Source organism: Herpailurus yagouaroundi, unplaced genomic scaffold (genome assembly GCF_014898765.1).
Source record: "Herpailurus yagouaroundi ecotype Mexico unplaced genomic scaffold, PumYag 142, whole genome shotgun sequence".
Classification (NCBI taxonomy): Eukaryota; Metazoa; Chordata; class Mammalia; order Carnivora; family Felidae; genus Herpailurus; species Herpailurus yagouaroundi.
Window position 1 is genome coordinate 51,689,742 of NW_024412397.1, and position 13,280 is coordinate 51,703,021.

A 13,280-nucleotide genomic window follows, 5' to 3' on the forward strand; every position below is an offset into this window, starting at 1 on the left:
ACGTCTTAGACCTTAGTAATATTACTTGTAAGAACATTTTAAAAATTAGGTCCCTTACCCATCTCAGCTGCCCATCACTGGTGAGCTGCCTGTAGAAGCCTCTGAAGTCACCAATGATGTCCCCGAGGTCCTTGTTAAGCACATGGTGGGCGAGGGCATTCACAGCACAGGCAACTATTAAATAAGGATTCAATTCTTGGGTATGTCTTGGTATGATGCCAATAAATTAAGACATGAAAACACCACAACTACTGTTGGATTTTATGAAAGAAACTTTAAATACAAAAGGTACATGCTTTGTTTTGTTTTTAAAGTTCATTTATTTTGAGAGAGAGACAGAGAGAGAGAGACAGAGACAGAGTGAGTGAGAGCAGTGGAGGGGCAGAGAGAGGGAGAGAGAGAGAATCTCAAGCAGGCTCCCCACTGCCAGCACAGAGCTTGATGCTGGGGTCGATCCCACAAACCATAAGAATAATGACCTGAGCTGACTGAACCACCCAGGTGCCCCTAAAGGTACATGTTTTTAAATACTGCCTCAAATATGTCTTTTGGGTTTGTCATAAATAATACCACATATATAATACAGCTGTTAATCCATACACTGAGCTTAATATCTGAGTAGAGCAAACACATTTTGAATGGTTGCCATTTGAAAAACTGAGCCATAGGTATGAAAGTTTATTTTATTTTTTGATACGAAAATTTAAATCCTATTCCCAATATATTTTCTTGTTCACTTTATAAAGTGTCCAGTCATTTTCTTTTTTTTTTAATGTTTATTTATTTCTGAGGCAGAGAGAGACAGAGCATGAGTGGGGAGGGTCAGAGAGAGAGGGAGACACAGAATCAGAAGCAGGCTCCAGGCTCTGAGCTGGCAGCACAGAGCCCAACGCGGGGCTCGAACTCACGGACCGTGAGATCACAACCTGAGCCGAAGTCGGCTTAACCGACTGAGCCACCCAGGTGCCCCAAATGTCCAGTCATTTTCAAAATCAAACTTCTCTATTTCATTGTTCCTAAGGAATAAAGATACTTGATTTATCAAATTTAAAAAAAAAAAAAAAGCAGTGGGGGGAAGCGCCTGAGTGGCTCAGTTGGTTAAGCATCTAACTCTTGATTTTGGCTCAGGTCATGATCCCAGGGCCCTGGGATTGAGCTCTGGCATCAGGTTCTGTGCTGAGCTTGGGGCCTGCTTGGATGAGAAACTCTCTCTCTCTCTCTCTGCCCCTCTGGCATGCTCTTTCTCTAAAGTTAAAAAAAAGATAAAAGTAAAAAAAAAAAGAGGTACCTTCCAATTACTGTCAAGCATAGAAAATATCTTGAAGTCACACTATAACACACTACTAAAGATGAAACAAATTTGAAATAAATACTCACATGTAAAATGTTAAAGTACATGAAAACACTTTTCTTAAAGATTTAATTTTTTCCTATTGATTTATGATATACTACGCTTTAAGTTTATTTATTTTGAAAAAGAGAAAAAAAGTTTATTTATTTTGAGAATGAGTATGAGCAGGAGAGGGTCAGAGAGGGAGGGAGTGTGAAATCCCAAGCAGGCTCCATGCTATCAGCTCAGAGCTCAACATGGGGCTAGATCTCATGAACTGTTTGACCATGACCTGAGCTGAATCAAGAGTCGGATGTTTAACCTACTGAGCTACCCAGGCACCCCACTATATGTTTTCTTAAGTAATTTGAAGGTCAAATTTAATTTGGCTCAGAATTACCATCCTTTTTTTTTTTTCCGTATTTTACTTAAAAAGGCTTTATTGTATTATTTCAGATGAAGAGTAACAGATTGAATTGGAAAGACCCTTCTACCCTTCAGTCATGCTAGAAAACAATTAGTACACATAAATGACCAAAATAATCAAATCATCTAGCCCCAAAGCAATTAATTTGTTATAAATTTTTTTTGATAAATTTGTTGTTTGGTGTTGCCATTTCTGTGATTATTACTCAGGTCATTTCATAGGATAGCTGTTCTCCTAACTACTGGTGCAGTTTTACTATCCTCCAGATCCTAGGAGAAAGACCTCTGACCTATCTGAAACAAGCTGTCGGGATGCGCCTGGTTTCTATGTGGAACAGTGTTCATACATGAATGCACACCTGCTCTCAAATGTAGCATTAGGTCTGGAGCAACCATTGCATGTTCTTCTAGGGCTTCTGTTAAGGGCTATAGAATCATTCCAGTTCAGATATGCATTCCCTAGAATGTGAGAAGACAGAATCCTTCTACACCTTGATGGTTGGTGCTCTAGGATTAAAGACATCTGAAGAGCCAGTCAGCAACTCACAAAGAGGTATATACCATCATCTAGTTAAAACCTCCATCTCGTTGATGAGACAGCTGCTAGAAACCACTGATGAAGCATACCTCTGGTTTGCCCCACATGGAAAATGCCCTTAACAAAGTTGAGGATGAGCTCACCCTTCACAGGTCTAAGAGATGCATAAGCAGCACTAATGTATTCATCTATAGCACAGATTTTCCTTGCTCAAAAGGAGGGCACTGCAAGAAGGTAACTAAAATTGGGTGCATTCGACAGAAATCTCAGTAGTGGTGGTCATCCAGCGTACAGGACAGTCTGCCTCAGGTTTGCTTTGATGCCATGGGTGGGAAATTCATCTGGAAAAAAACTGGTCACTGAAGGCACGTCTTGCTGACTAACTCCCTGCCACCCTCTGGCACAGAAAGGACAAGTCAGTAAGGCCGATGGATGACCATGGGTGTCTGAGCCTGAGAGCTGGTGTGAACCCTTATGGCTGTTTTTTGTCTCTTTAGAAATTCTTCTTTCTTCATCTTTTTTTTTCTATTGTTTTAAGAACGGGGCGCCTGGGTGGCGCAGTCGGTTAGGCGTCCGACTTCAGCCAGGTCACGATCTCGCGGTCCGTGAGTTCGAGCCCCGCGTCAGGCTCTGGGCTGATGGCTCGGAGCCTGGAGCCTGTTTCCGATTCTGTGTCTCCCTCTCTCTCTGCCCCTCCCCCGTTCATGCTCTGTCTCTCTCTGTCCCAAAAATAAATTAAAAACGTTGAAAAAAAATTAAAAAAAAAAAAGAACTATATTGGTGTCTTCTATACATTAAACAAATAACTGTAACCCTCCCTTCCTGTCTCTCTCACACACGCAAACAAGCACTACCTTCACAGTAATGAGGAAAGCACTATTTTTTTTTTTCTAATCATAAAAGAATGCACAGGTAAGTAAGCTGGTAAAAGTGCAGGAGAACCGTGATGTGCTAATGGAATGTTTTTTCAACTTGAATGCAAATGCCATGTAACACATTCAGTGAGACTGCGATGAATCACCTGAAATAGGGAGCAAGTTTAAAGCTAAAACGGGGGCACCTGGGTGGCTCAGTCGATCAAGCGTCCGACTCTTGATTTTGGTTCAGGTCATCATCTCACACGCAGTTCAGGAGCTGGAGCCCTATGTCGGGGCTCTGCACTGGCAGAAAGCCTTGGAATTCTTTTTCTCTCTCTCTGCCCTTCCCCCTCTCTTGTGAACTCTCCCCTTTCTCCCTCTCTCTAAATAAATAAATAAACTTTAAAAAGCCCATGAAGTTAAAATGGGTTCTGTCATATTGTGGTCTGAAAAAGGCTCCGGAAGCCAACTACATCACCGCAAAAGAAGCATTTATTATAGACATAGAGAGATGGCATCTCCCCTGGCTGAGATGTCCATCAGGACAGCTGGGAGGGGATGGGAATGGAGGAGGCAGAGGTCCATGAAGGCCCAAAGCACAGAGCTCAGCAACCAGAGAGGGGGAGCCTCCTATCTCCTATATATATCAAGTCCCAGTGAGCACAAAACACGTGCAGGGTCCCCATACTGTGTGCCCCACTCAGCAAAGTTCAAAGTCTCGGCTATTACCAGAGTGGTTCCAATGGTCCATCCCATAACATATTTTGTAAGCTTGCTGAGTTTTACGCAACCTTTGGGGGCCACCCTATATGGTCTGCAATATGGAGAAGGCAGCTGCATAAAGCACTCAACTTACACCAGAGACCATTAAAGTTGCGGGCAAAGCTGACACACAGCTCACAAACCTATCGTGGCCAGCGGTCACTGCCTTTGGAAAAACATTAACAGCAAATGGTTGACTTAATGGGGAGGGGGACAGGAAATCATTGCTGAGTCTCCTGCTACCTGGCAAAGTCCTAGCTACCCTTCAAGACGAATCTCAAAGCCTCACCTCTGTTCTGAAGTTGCCCACAGCCCTCCTGGAAAATGAACTAACCCTCTCTCTGTTTAACTTGTACCAAGTCTTTTATTTTTTTTTAATGTTTACTTCTTTTTGAGAGAGAGAGAGAGAGCACGCGCGAGCGCTCAAGCATGAGTGGGGGAGGGGCAGAGAGAGAGAGGAAGACAAAGAATCCAAAGTAGGCTGCAGGCTCCAGGCTCTGAGCTGTCAAGACAGAGCCCAAGGCAAGAATCTAACTCACAAAATGTGAAATGCGAGATCATGACCTGAGATGAACACTTAACCGGGTGAGCCCCTAGGCACCCCTAACTTGCACCAAGTTTTAAAAAAGTGTCCTTCTAGGGGCAGCTGGGTGGTTCAGTCAGTTTAAGTGTCAGACTCTTGATCTCTGCTCAGGTTTTTATCTCAGGGTCAGGAGTCAAGCCTCATGTTGGGCTCCATGCTGGACATGGGGCCTACTTAAAAAATAATAAAAATAAAACAAAATAAAAGTTAAAAACTGTCCTCACACTGCACAATCGTTTCTGTTAAAATTCAAGAAGGTTCCCTTGTCCTTCCTACACACACACATACACACACACTCCTTTCATCTGCTTGACAATATTAGAATCTTTCAGTGGGGCAAGGCTTCCACTTTACATGTAGGGAGAGCGGACAGTGCAAGTACCCTTGGAAGAGCTGTCGTATCACCACCAAAGTTAGAGAACCTGTTTCCTTCCTAGATCCTCACTCATCAACTATCATAATTTGGTTTCAGATCCTAATGATCCATGGAAATTGACTGGCAAAGGTCATCTTTTTTTACTTCTTGAATTTTGTACCTTGTGCGTGGATTATGTACTTCAAAAAAAAATCAAACAAACAACTTATATTTAAATGTGGAAAGAAAGCACTTTAGGCAGTAGGGGGTTCTGTGGGGCTAGCTGAGCAGCTGTCTGGATTTCTGTTTCTTTATTTCTAAAATGTGAGGGGCCTCAAGACCACCACTGAGCTCTCTCCAGCTCTGAGAGAACGACTTCACTCGTGGCTCAATGTGCCTCCTGCACAACCAGCTTTCCCCAAATGACAGCTCTGAACCCAGGCAGCCAGAGGCCCTTCTGCCATGAAAAGCAGTGAACTTGAAACCACTTGGTGTGAAGTACTTTGAAGAATGAGGGATCCACTGTGCACATCACAATAAGCCTCTCCACATGAATGCCCGTTGGTCCTTCTGGTGTCCCTCAGCCACCATCACCCCCCCCGCCCCCCGGCCTAGCTCAGACAGAAACAGGCTGAGATTCACAGATATTCCCGCAGTCCATCGATGACTGCAAGGAGAAGGGCCAAGTTCTGCCACCTTTTCTCCCAATGAAACAAACTATGAAACACTGTTTTTACTCACTTTGAGCAAGGTACATACAGAGAAAAGTAAGGTCACCACTGGAATCTAAGTGCAAATTAAGCATTCTGGAAACTTAAGAGAAGGGTCAACTCACCAACTTCCGTGCCTTTTCCCAGAGTGAAGGTAATTCCATACCCTTTGAGCCCGTCTTCCGCATTGGTCTCTAAGACAACATACGCAGCCGAATAATCAGGGTCTGTGTGCTACAAGAAAAATGCACCCCGTCCCACAAGGCAAATGTGAGGAATCCAAACGTACACCTCAGAACATCACATAAGAATAGAAAATGCAATAGAGGGGTGCCTGGGCAGCTTAGTCGGTTAAGCATCTGACTTTGGCTCAGGTCATGAATGATCTCACGGTTTGTGAGTTCAAGCTCCATGTCGGGCTCTGTGCTGACAACTCAGAGCATGGAGCCTGCTTCCGATTCTGTGTCTCCCTCTCTCTGCCCCTCCCCTGCTCGCTCTATCTCTCTCAAAAATAAACAAAAAACTTTTTAAAAATGCAGCAGGGGACATGCAAGACGAGCTCCAATTCAATAGACCCCTTGGTGTACCCCATTTTCTGCAGGAGTTCTAAATGGACAAAGGGAAAGTCCTTCTGAAAGATCCATATTATTTTAACAAGGGCAACATGTCCATTTTTAGTGTCAGTTTGCAATTAGACAAATTGCAAACTTGCAATGATCAGCTTAGATTTTAATCCGGAGTTTTCTGATGATCAGCTTAGATCTTAATCCGGAGTTTTCACCTAAACTACCTCTCTCAACTGTCTGAGCAGAGCTCTATTCACAAGGTTTTTGTTTTGTTTTGTTTGGGGTTTTTTTTTAGTTTTTTTTTTTTTTTTTTGAGAGAGCATAAGTGGGGGAGAGGGTCAAAGGGGGAGAAAGAGGAAGAGAATCTTGAGCAGCCTCCATACCAATGTGGGGCTCAATCCAGCGACCTGGGATCATGACCGCAGCTGAAATCAAGAGGCAGACACTCAATTGACTGAGCCCCACAAGTAGCTGCAAATGGAAGCAGCCAAGGTTTCAGAAAGCCTCACAGAAAATTGAGCTTATCTTTGTTGCAATTTGCAGCAGGGCTGAAAAGACAATGGCACAGGTCAAGGAGATCACTGGGGGAAAACAAAGAATAAAACTTCAAAACAAATTAGCCTGTTCTTTGTTTTTTAACTTTCTACTATCAATGGTATTTTGATAAGTGTTTACTGACAGACTATTATGAAACTCAACACTACTTGTCAATATGGGAGATGCAGAGGTGAAAAAAACCAGTCTGTCTCTAGAAATCTCTCATAGAGTGAGGAGAAGAAGCCAACACACAAGAACCAGGCGAGGGCAGTTCTAGGACAGTACAGGGTCAGGTGCTAATATGTGGTCAGCCAGAAGTACCACAGAAGGGCAAGAGGAAAGAGGAGGGGAAGCAGGGGATGAAGACAATGGGATGGACAAAGGGACAGATGAAGGCATGTGGGCAAGGGGGAGCAATACGAAACCCCAAAACCTGGGAGACAGAGGAGTACAAGGCCCCTGAGGCACTGGGTGGCAAGTGAATGGAGACAAGCCTGGATAGGGGGTATGGGGGCAGATAATGGAGACCCCCAAAGCCAGGCAGAAGATCCAAATGCATCAAAAAGGAATGCACGGTGCAACTACTGAAGACTGGACGATGACAATTTATTACTGTTTTTATTATTATTGTTGTTATTATTACAGAACATTTGTTGTTCTGGCACACTGTTTTAAAAGCTACTTAACTTAATCCTCACAACAATATTATAAAGTAGGTGCCATTATCCCTGACAGATGAGGAAACTTGAGTTTAAAGAGGCAGAATTGAAATCCCCATATTCAGGGAAGAGGAGAAGGCACACACGGTGGACAGGAGGTCTTTGTCTGGCATCAAAGCCTAGTGCGGAGGGGGGCACTGGGTGTGAAGGGTTGCTGAGCTGTGTATCAGAGACTGTGCAGAGGGCTGACCTGGCACAGACATGTATGCCCTTAAGAAAGTTACAGTTTAGAAGCCAGGGTTACAAAAACTCTACTAACATGAGGCAAGACATGGTAAGTCTCTGGGAGAAATGCAGACTAAGGAAGCCAGGCAGAGAGCACCATCAGCTGAATGCACTCAAGGCTGGAGGAGGCTTTATGATGAAAATAGAACCTTGAGTCAGTAGGTTGAGGATGGGGAGCCTTGCAGCAGTGGGGGATGGCACGAAGGGAGTGGGGAGAGAATACTTGCGTGACAGTGGCAGTGAAGAGACAAAAAAGGGAAAGACTGGGGTGCCTGGGTGGCTCAGTTGGGTAAGTGTCCCATTCTTGGTTTCAGCTCAGGTTTGTGATCTCACGGTTCATGAGTTGAAGCCCTGTACTGGGCTCTGAGCTGATGGTGCAGAGCCTGCTTAGGATTCTCTCTCTCTCTCTCTCTCTCTCTCTCTCTCTCTCTCTCTCTCTGCCCCTTCTCCCACTTGAGCTCTCTTCTCTTGCAAATAAAAAATTTTTTTTTAAAGAAAAGAAAAGGGAAAGGCTGAAGTCTGTTTCAGGATTGGTGACACCCTGGTTTGACCACTGGGTTCTGGAGAGGGGAGATCCAGAAATGAGATCCGGGAATCATTGGCCTACAAGGGGGCACTGAAGCCGTCAACACTGGGGGGGAGGGGGGGGTCTTACTGGGAGTGTGCAATGAGACGGGGGTGGAGGAGGAGTGGAGGGAAGGGAGCAGGGAGCAGCCTTGAAGCCTGAGCTTTGCAGAGGGAAGAAGGGGATCAGTACAGGAAGCAGCAGCAGCCAGCCAGGGGGCAGAATGATGGCAGAAAGAGGAGGCTCAGCAGACAACATGACATGCAGACCAGAGGTAAGGACCCTGGAAGCAGAAATAACGTCAATCCCAAGAGAAGGAAGGAGACAGAAGTTGATTACAGATGAAGGAGGAAGTAAACGTAAAGGTCAGAGGCCAACAGGAATGAACCAGTAATTTAGCGTGTAGTGGGAAAGGAGCAGACAAAGAAGGAAGTAGAGGTGTTAGGGTCAAGGAAAGGTGATTCCAAAATGGGAATCCCTGTCTATGTGGGACAGAAAAGGAACCACTGGAAAAAGAGACTAAAGAAGAAAATACTGGATGGAGAGGGAGGGGAGAAGAATGGGGGCCTTGGGAGTCAAAAGGGGTGGAAATGGGGACACAGAATAGATTAGTTTGGGAGGATAGGACTTACAGGATAAAGGGAAAGAAAGACAAGAGGGTTGGTTTGGAGACTAATGGGGGGAGATGGGGTTAAGGGTGCATTTGTTTTCAGTCTTCTGGGTGATGCAGTGGGCAGTCTTCTAACTGCTGGGGGTGCAGGAAGAGGGGCCAGAGCAGCAAAGGAGTGGAGTGGTCTGACACAGGCACTCTAGGGAGCTCAGCAGACAATGGGGAAAGGAGAGGAAAAGTATGCGTAGGAAGTGGTGGGGTCAGCCGGAGCTGGGCTGTGAGCCCATAGCCCCGGGGCTTCTGGAAACTTGATGAGTGCCTAGACAAGCAAGCAACTTGTAAGTACCACCCAGCCTTGAGCACTCCACTTTTCCTAAAAGGCCGATTAAAAAAAAAAAAGAAATCACAGTGGAATCCTTTACCTCTAACAGAGTTGGGGACTTCATGAATATATCCTACTTCTGATTAGGAAGGCTCACTCTGCTGCTAAGTGCTGAACACAGCTGAATTGCTGAGTTCAGCAAGCCGTGAGGGCACGGGAAGCAGTACCACCAAGCGGTGCAAAATAGCACATTCTGTTAAGAAGGCACCTAAGAATCAGCACACAACACACCCCATATCTCTGGAAGATAAATACTTAAGTATTTATGAGTTTGCAATACAGGTATTAGATAACCTCTCCTGACCCAGAGGACATAAACCACTCAGCCCCAGGGACAAATTCCATTTCTTAAATTATTCTACAGTACACCAGGCTACTTTAACACTTCACAAATTCAAAGCAGAGAAAAATCTAGGCCAGAGCCCCTTCCTGTTTTAGTTTCCTCATATGTAAATAGTAATTACAGCCAACACTTTTTGATGGCTTATTCTGTGTCAAGCACTTTACAGGCATCTCATTTAATGCACGAAGTAGATACTATCATACTCACGTATGGAGAAGATAGCCGAGGCTTAGAGAGAATGAGTTGTTTACCCACAGCTGCTACATCTCAGAGAGGTAAAGGTGGTTGCACTAGCTCAGGTGTTTGAATTTTACAAGGCAGGGAAATGTCAAACATTTGGAGATCCACCAAGGATTGCCAACTGGGTGTTTTTTTAAGTCATTTACCATAATATAAGAACACATAAGGATTTTTAAAAGTGGAAATAACTTAATCTCAAAATAAATGACATTCTTTTTTTTAAGTTTATTTCTTTATTTTGAGAGAGAGAGAGAGAGAGAAGACAGAGGATCCCAAGCATGCTCCACGCTGTCAGTGCAAAGCCTGATGTGGGGTTCGAACTCACAAACCATGAGATCATGCCCTGAGCCGAACTCAAAAGCCAGATGCTTAACCAACTGAGTCACCCAGGCATCCCTAAAAGATGTTCTTTTAAATGTCAGAACTTTGGTTGGCACTTTTTAATGAGAAACTTATTTTTTAACAATATTTCCAGTACACAAAGAGCATAGGTCATGTACTGATATCAGCCTGCCCTCCGCCCACTTAGGAAGCACAACATTATAGGATGAATTAGAGTCCTCTGGTACTCCTTCCTCTCCCTCCACATAGGGAGCAAGTAACCATTACCCTAACATGGATGTTTCTCAATTCCCAGCATGTGTTCCCACATGAGGATCCTCAGGGAGACCCAGAGGTCATAAAACACTGGGGCCCAGAGACAAATTCCATTTCTTAAATTATTCTACAGTAAATGCCTTCCTGTATTTGGAAACCACTGCACTAGACGGTGGTAGGTGGGAGGAGTCCCTCTAAACACTCTCAATAAGCAAAAACGCCCTTCAGTATTTAGGTCAAAGCCTGTGCCTTTACTGTATCTCCAAAGACGGGAATTTGCATAACTCTCTACAGTGGCAAATCCTTTACAACAATGTTTTGGTAATTTCATAAGAGCCCCCCCTCACATGACCCAGAGTTACTACCAGCTTGTTTGGTTTCCTAGCCAGTGTGACTCCATTTCACAGATGGGCCCAAGATGCCCAGAGAGGTTAAGCGTCTTTCCCACGTCACGCAAGTTGTGGAAGAGGCAGGATCACCACCCAAAACAGCCAGTACCCCACCACGAACTCCCCCTCTGAGTACAGAGAAGCCAGCAATGTGTTCTAGGGTTTCGTTGGTGGGGATTCAACAAAACCACTTTGCTGTCGTTGGCATATTAGGCATTTTACTATTTACAGCAAAATGCGGATCGTAAATGCAAAAACAGGAAATATTAAACGTCTAAAGAAAAAAAAAATGCGAAAAAAGAAAAAGCCCCGGGGGATGGAGAGTTTCTGGTAACTTTTAGTCCCCTTCCAGGCCTCCGCCTTTGCAAACGCAACAGTTCGAAAGTGGGGAACTTCCGCGACCCACTGGACTGCCCGCGCCTACTCGGGGCCTGGGCGTCCTCGCGGCGAGAGGGCACCCGCGGTCGCTCAGCGCTTACCATGGCGTCCGAGCCGTGGCCCCCCAGCGACGTGGGGAAGCGCACGTCCCGCACCGAGAGCCTGGAGATCCTGCCACGCACCATGTCACCGCCCAGCACCCGGAGCTGGCCGCGCCGGCGACTCCGCCGCAGGCCCCGTGCGCGGAGGGAGGAGCAGAGCCCGGCCCGGCGGACGCTGATTGGCCGCACGGCCGCGACCAAGAACTTGGCCGGCCCCGAGTGGCAGGCTCGGTTCCGGGCTCCCCGGGACGCCCGAGCGGTTCCCGCCGCGTCTGCAACCCCGTGCTGCCACGCACGGCGCTCGCGAGGATTCGCTCTGGGCCGCGGCGGACCCGAGACTTAGGAGGACGTCCCGCGCCGCGTCGGGAAACTAGCGAAGTGACCTTCTCGGGAGCGGCGCCCAAGACGAAGGAGCAGGGTCTGACCAGAGTGCGATCGCCTAGAAGCACATTGGGGCCACGGGCTCCACGCCTGACCTGAGTCAGAGGGCAGATGCCGGCCAGCCAGGGGAGACGCTAGAAAATCTGACGAGTCTTTAAGTGACCTCAGCCCCCGTTCGCCACCTGAGAAATTAAGAAGCAGATCACCATTTATTACACCCCTTCTGATGCAGAGTGTTTTAAATGCATTACCTCTCGGGGCGCCTGGGTGGCGCAGTCGGTTAAGCGTCCGACTTCAGCCAGGTCACGATCTCGCACTCCGTGAGTTCGAGCCCCGCGTCGGGCTCTGGGCTGATGGCTCAGAGCCTGGAGCCTGTTTCCGATTCTGTGTCTCCCTCTCTCTCTCTGCCCCTCCCCCGTTCATGCTCTGTCTCTCTCTGTCCCCAAAATAAATAAACGTTGAAAAAAAAAATTTAAATGCATTACCTCTTATCCCGTCTAGCTCTGTAGGTCATTTTCATCTTACTGGTGAAGAAATGAGATTCAGAAAGATGAAGTGACTTGCTCGAGGCCAACAGCTAGTTAAGTGGCAGAGTGTGTCTTGGCTGCAAACCTGGGTTCTGTTGTCTGGATTGCAGGGACTCTCAAGGGAACATGAAAGCTATGGCTTAGAAAGCACACTGGTCCTTGGCTTTCAAGTACAGCACACCGCCCGTCAGTTCCTACCTTTGGGAAATGCTTTGGAGAATAATTTAAATGTTTGGGAAGCAATGCTGTAGATGTTATTCTATTAATTGTGTTGCTGTGGGTATGGCAGGGATATTTTCAAGGATGCCCACGTCACCCCTGGATGCATATAACCTTATTGGATAAGAATTCCTTTGGCTTAAGGCTTAGATCAACTCAAATGCCTATGGAGGCGGGGTGGGCACCAACAGCAAATAGGACCGAGGCAATAGGCCACTGTGACTGCAGCTAACCATCTTTGCTCTTTTAAAGAAGTAGCCAGTTAGCTCCAGCTTACAGTGGTCCTGTGGGAATTAGAGCTCATTTCCCAAGAGAAGTCTGAAATTCAAATGTTAATATGGAACTAGACTTCCTTTTTCCCTGTCCTTCTCTACCCACTTTTGGGGGGGGGGGAGGGGTGGCCAGAATATATGCTCAGTTCACTTTTCCAGAATGGGTCTGTTGGCCTGGTTAATAAATTGAGTACTTTGTATTCTGAAGATATCTTTGTTTTTCTTTCAAATTTGAATGTTGGTTTTATTGCATAAAAGTCTTAGTTCAAATTAATACTTTTTAAAGTACTGTTAAGTCCCATTCTTTAAAGAATAAGCTGGGGTTTCCCCCCCACCTCTCTAGAAAATATTTGGATTTTTCTCTTTTTATGGCTTTAAAATATGAGGGGTGCCTGGGTGGCTCAGTCGGTTAAGCATCATGATCTCACGGTTCGTGGGTTCAAGCCCTGCATCGGGCTCTGTGCTGACAGCTTGGAGCCTGGAGCCTGCTTCAGATTCTCTCTCTCTCTCTCTCTCTCTCTCTCTCTCACTGCCCCTCCCCTGCTCACGCTCTGTCTCTCTCAAAAATAAGTAAAGAACATTTTTAAAAATTAAAAAAAAATCACTATTTGTGTTTAGGATTAATTTAAAAATTAATTCTGTTCTACAATTGAAGGATCCTTTCAACC

At 45.8% G+C, this 13,280-nt stretch overlaps 1 protein-coding gene across 3 annotated transcripts in view; it reads right to left on the reverse strand.

Moving 5' to 3' along the window:
* ENOSF1 (enolase superfamily member 1) overlaps positions 1-11,375 on the reverse strand; it is a 29,443-nt gene extending 18,068 nt beyond the window's left edge. Inside the window, exons 1-3 of one of the 3 annotated variants that reach the window (XM_040479268.1) lie at positions 11,214-11,375; positions 5,687-5,795; positions 59-174 (exon numbers count right to left, since the gene is read on the reverse strand). In XM_040479268.1, the coding sequence (XP_040335202.1) occupies positions 59-174; positions 5,687-5,795; positions 11,214-11,297 (309 nt within the window). In that variant the 5' untranslated portion in view covers positions 11,298-11,375. Of the gene's footprint in view, positions 1-58; positions 175-5,686; positions 5,796-11,213 lie in introns of those variants that run through there. The other 2 variants (XM_040479269.1, XM_040479271.1) reach the window with 2 other exon arrangements.
* Between the last annotated feature and the right edge of the window lie 1,905 nt (positions 11,376-13,280).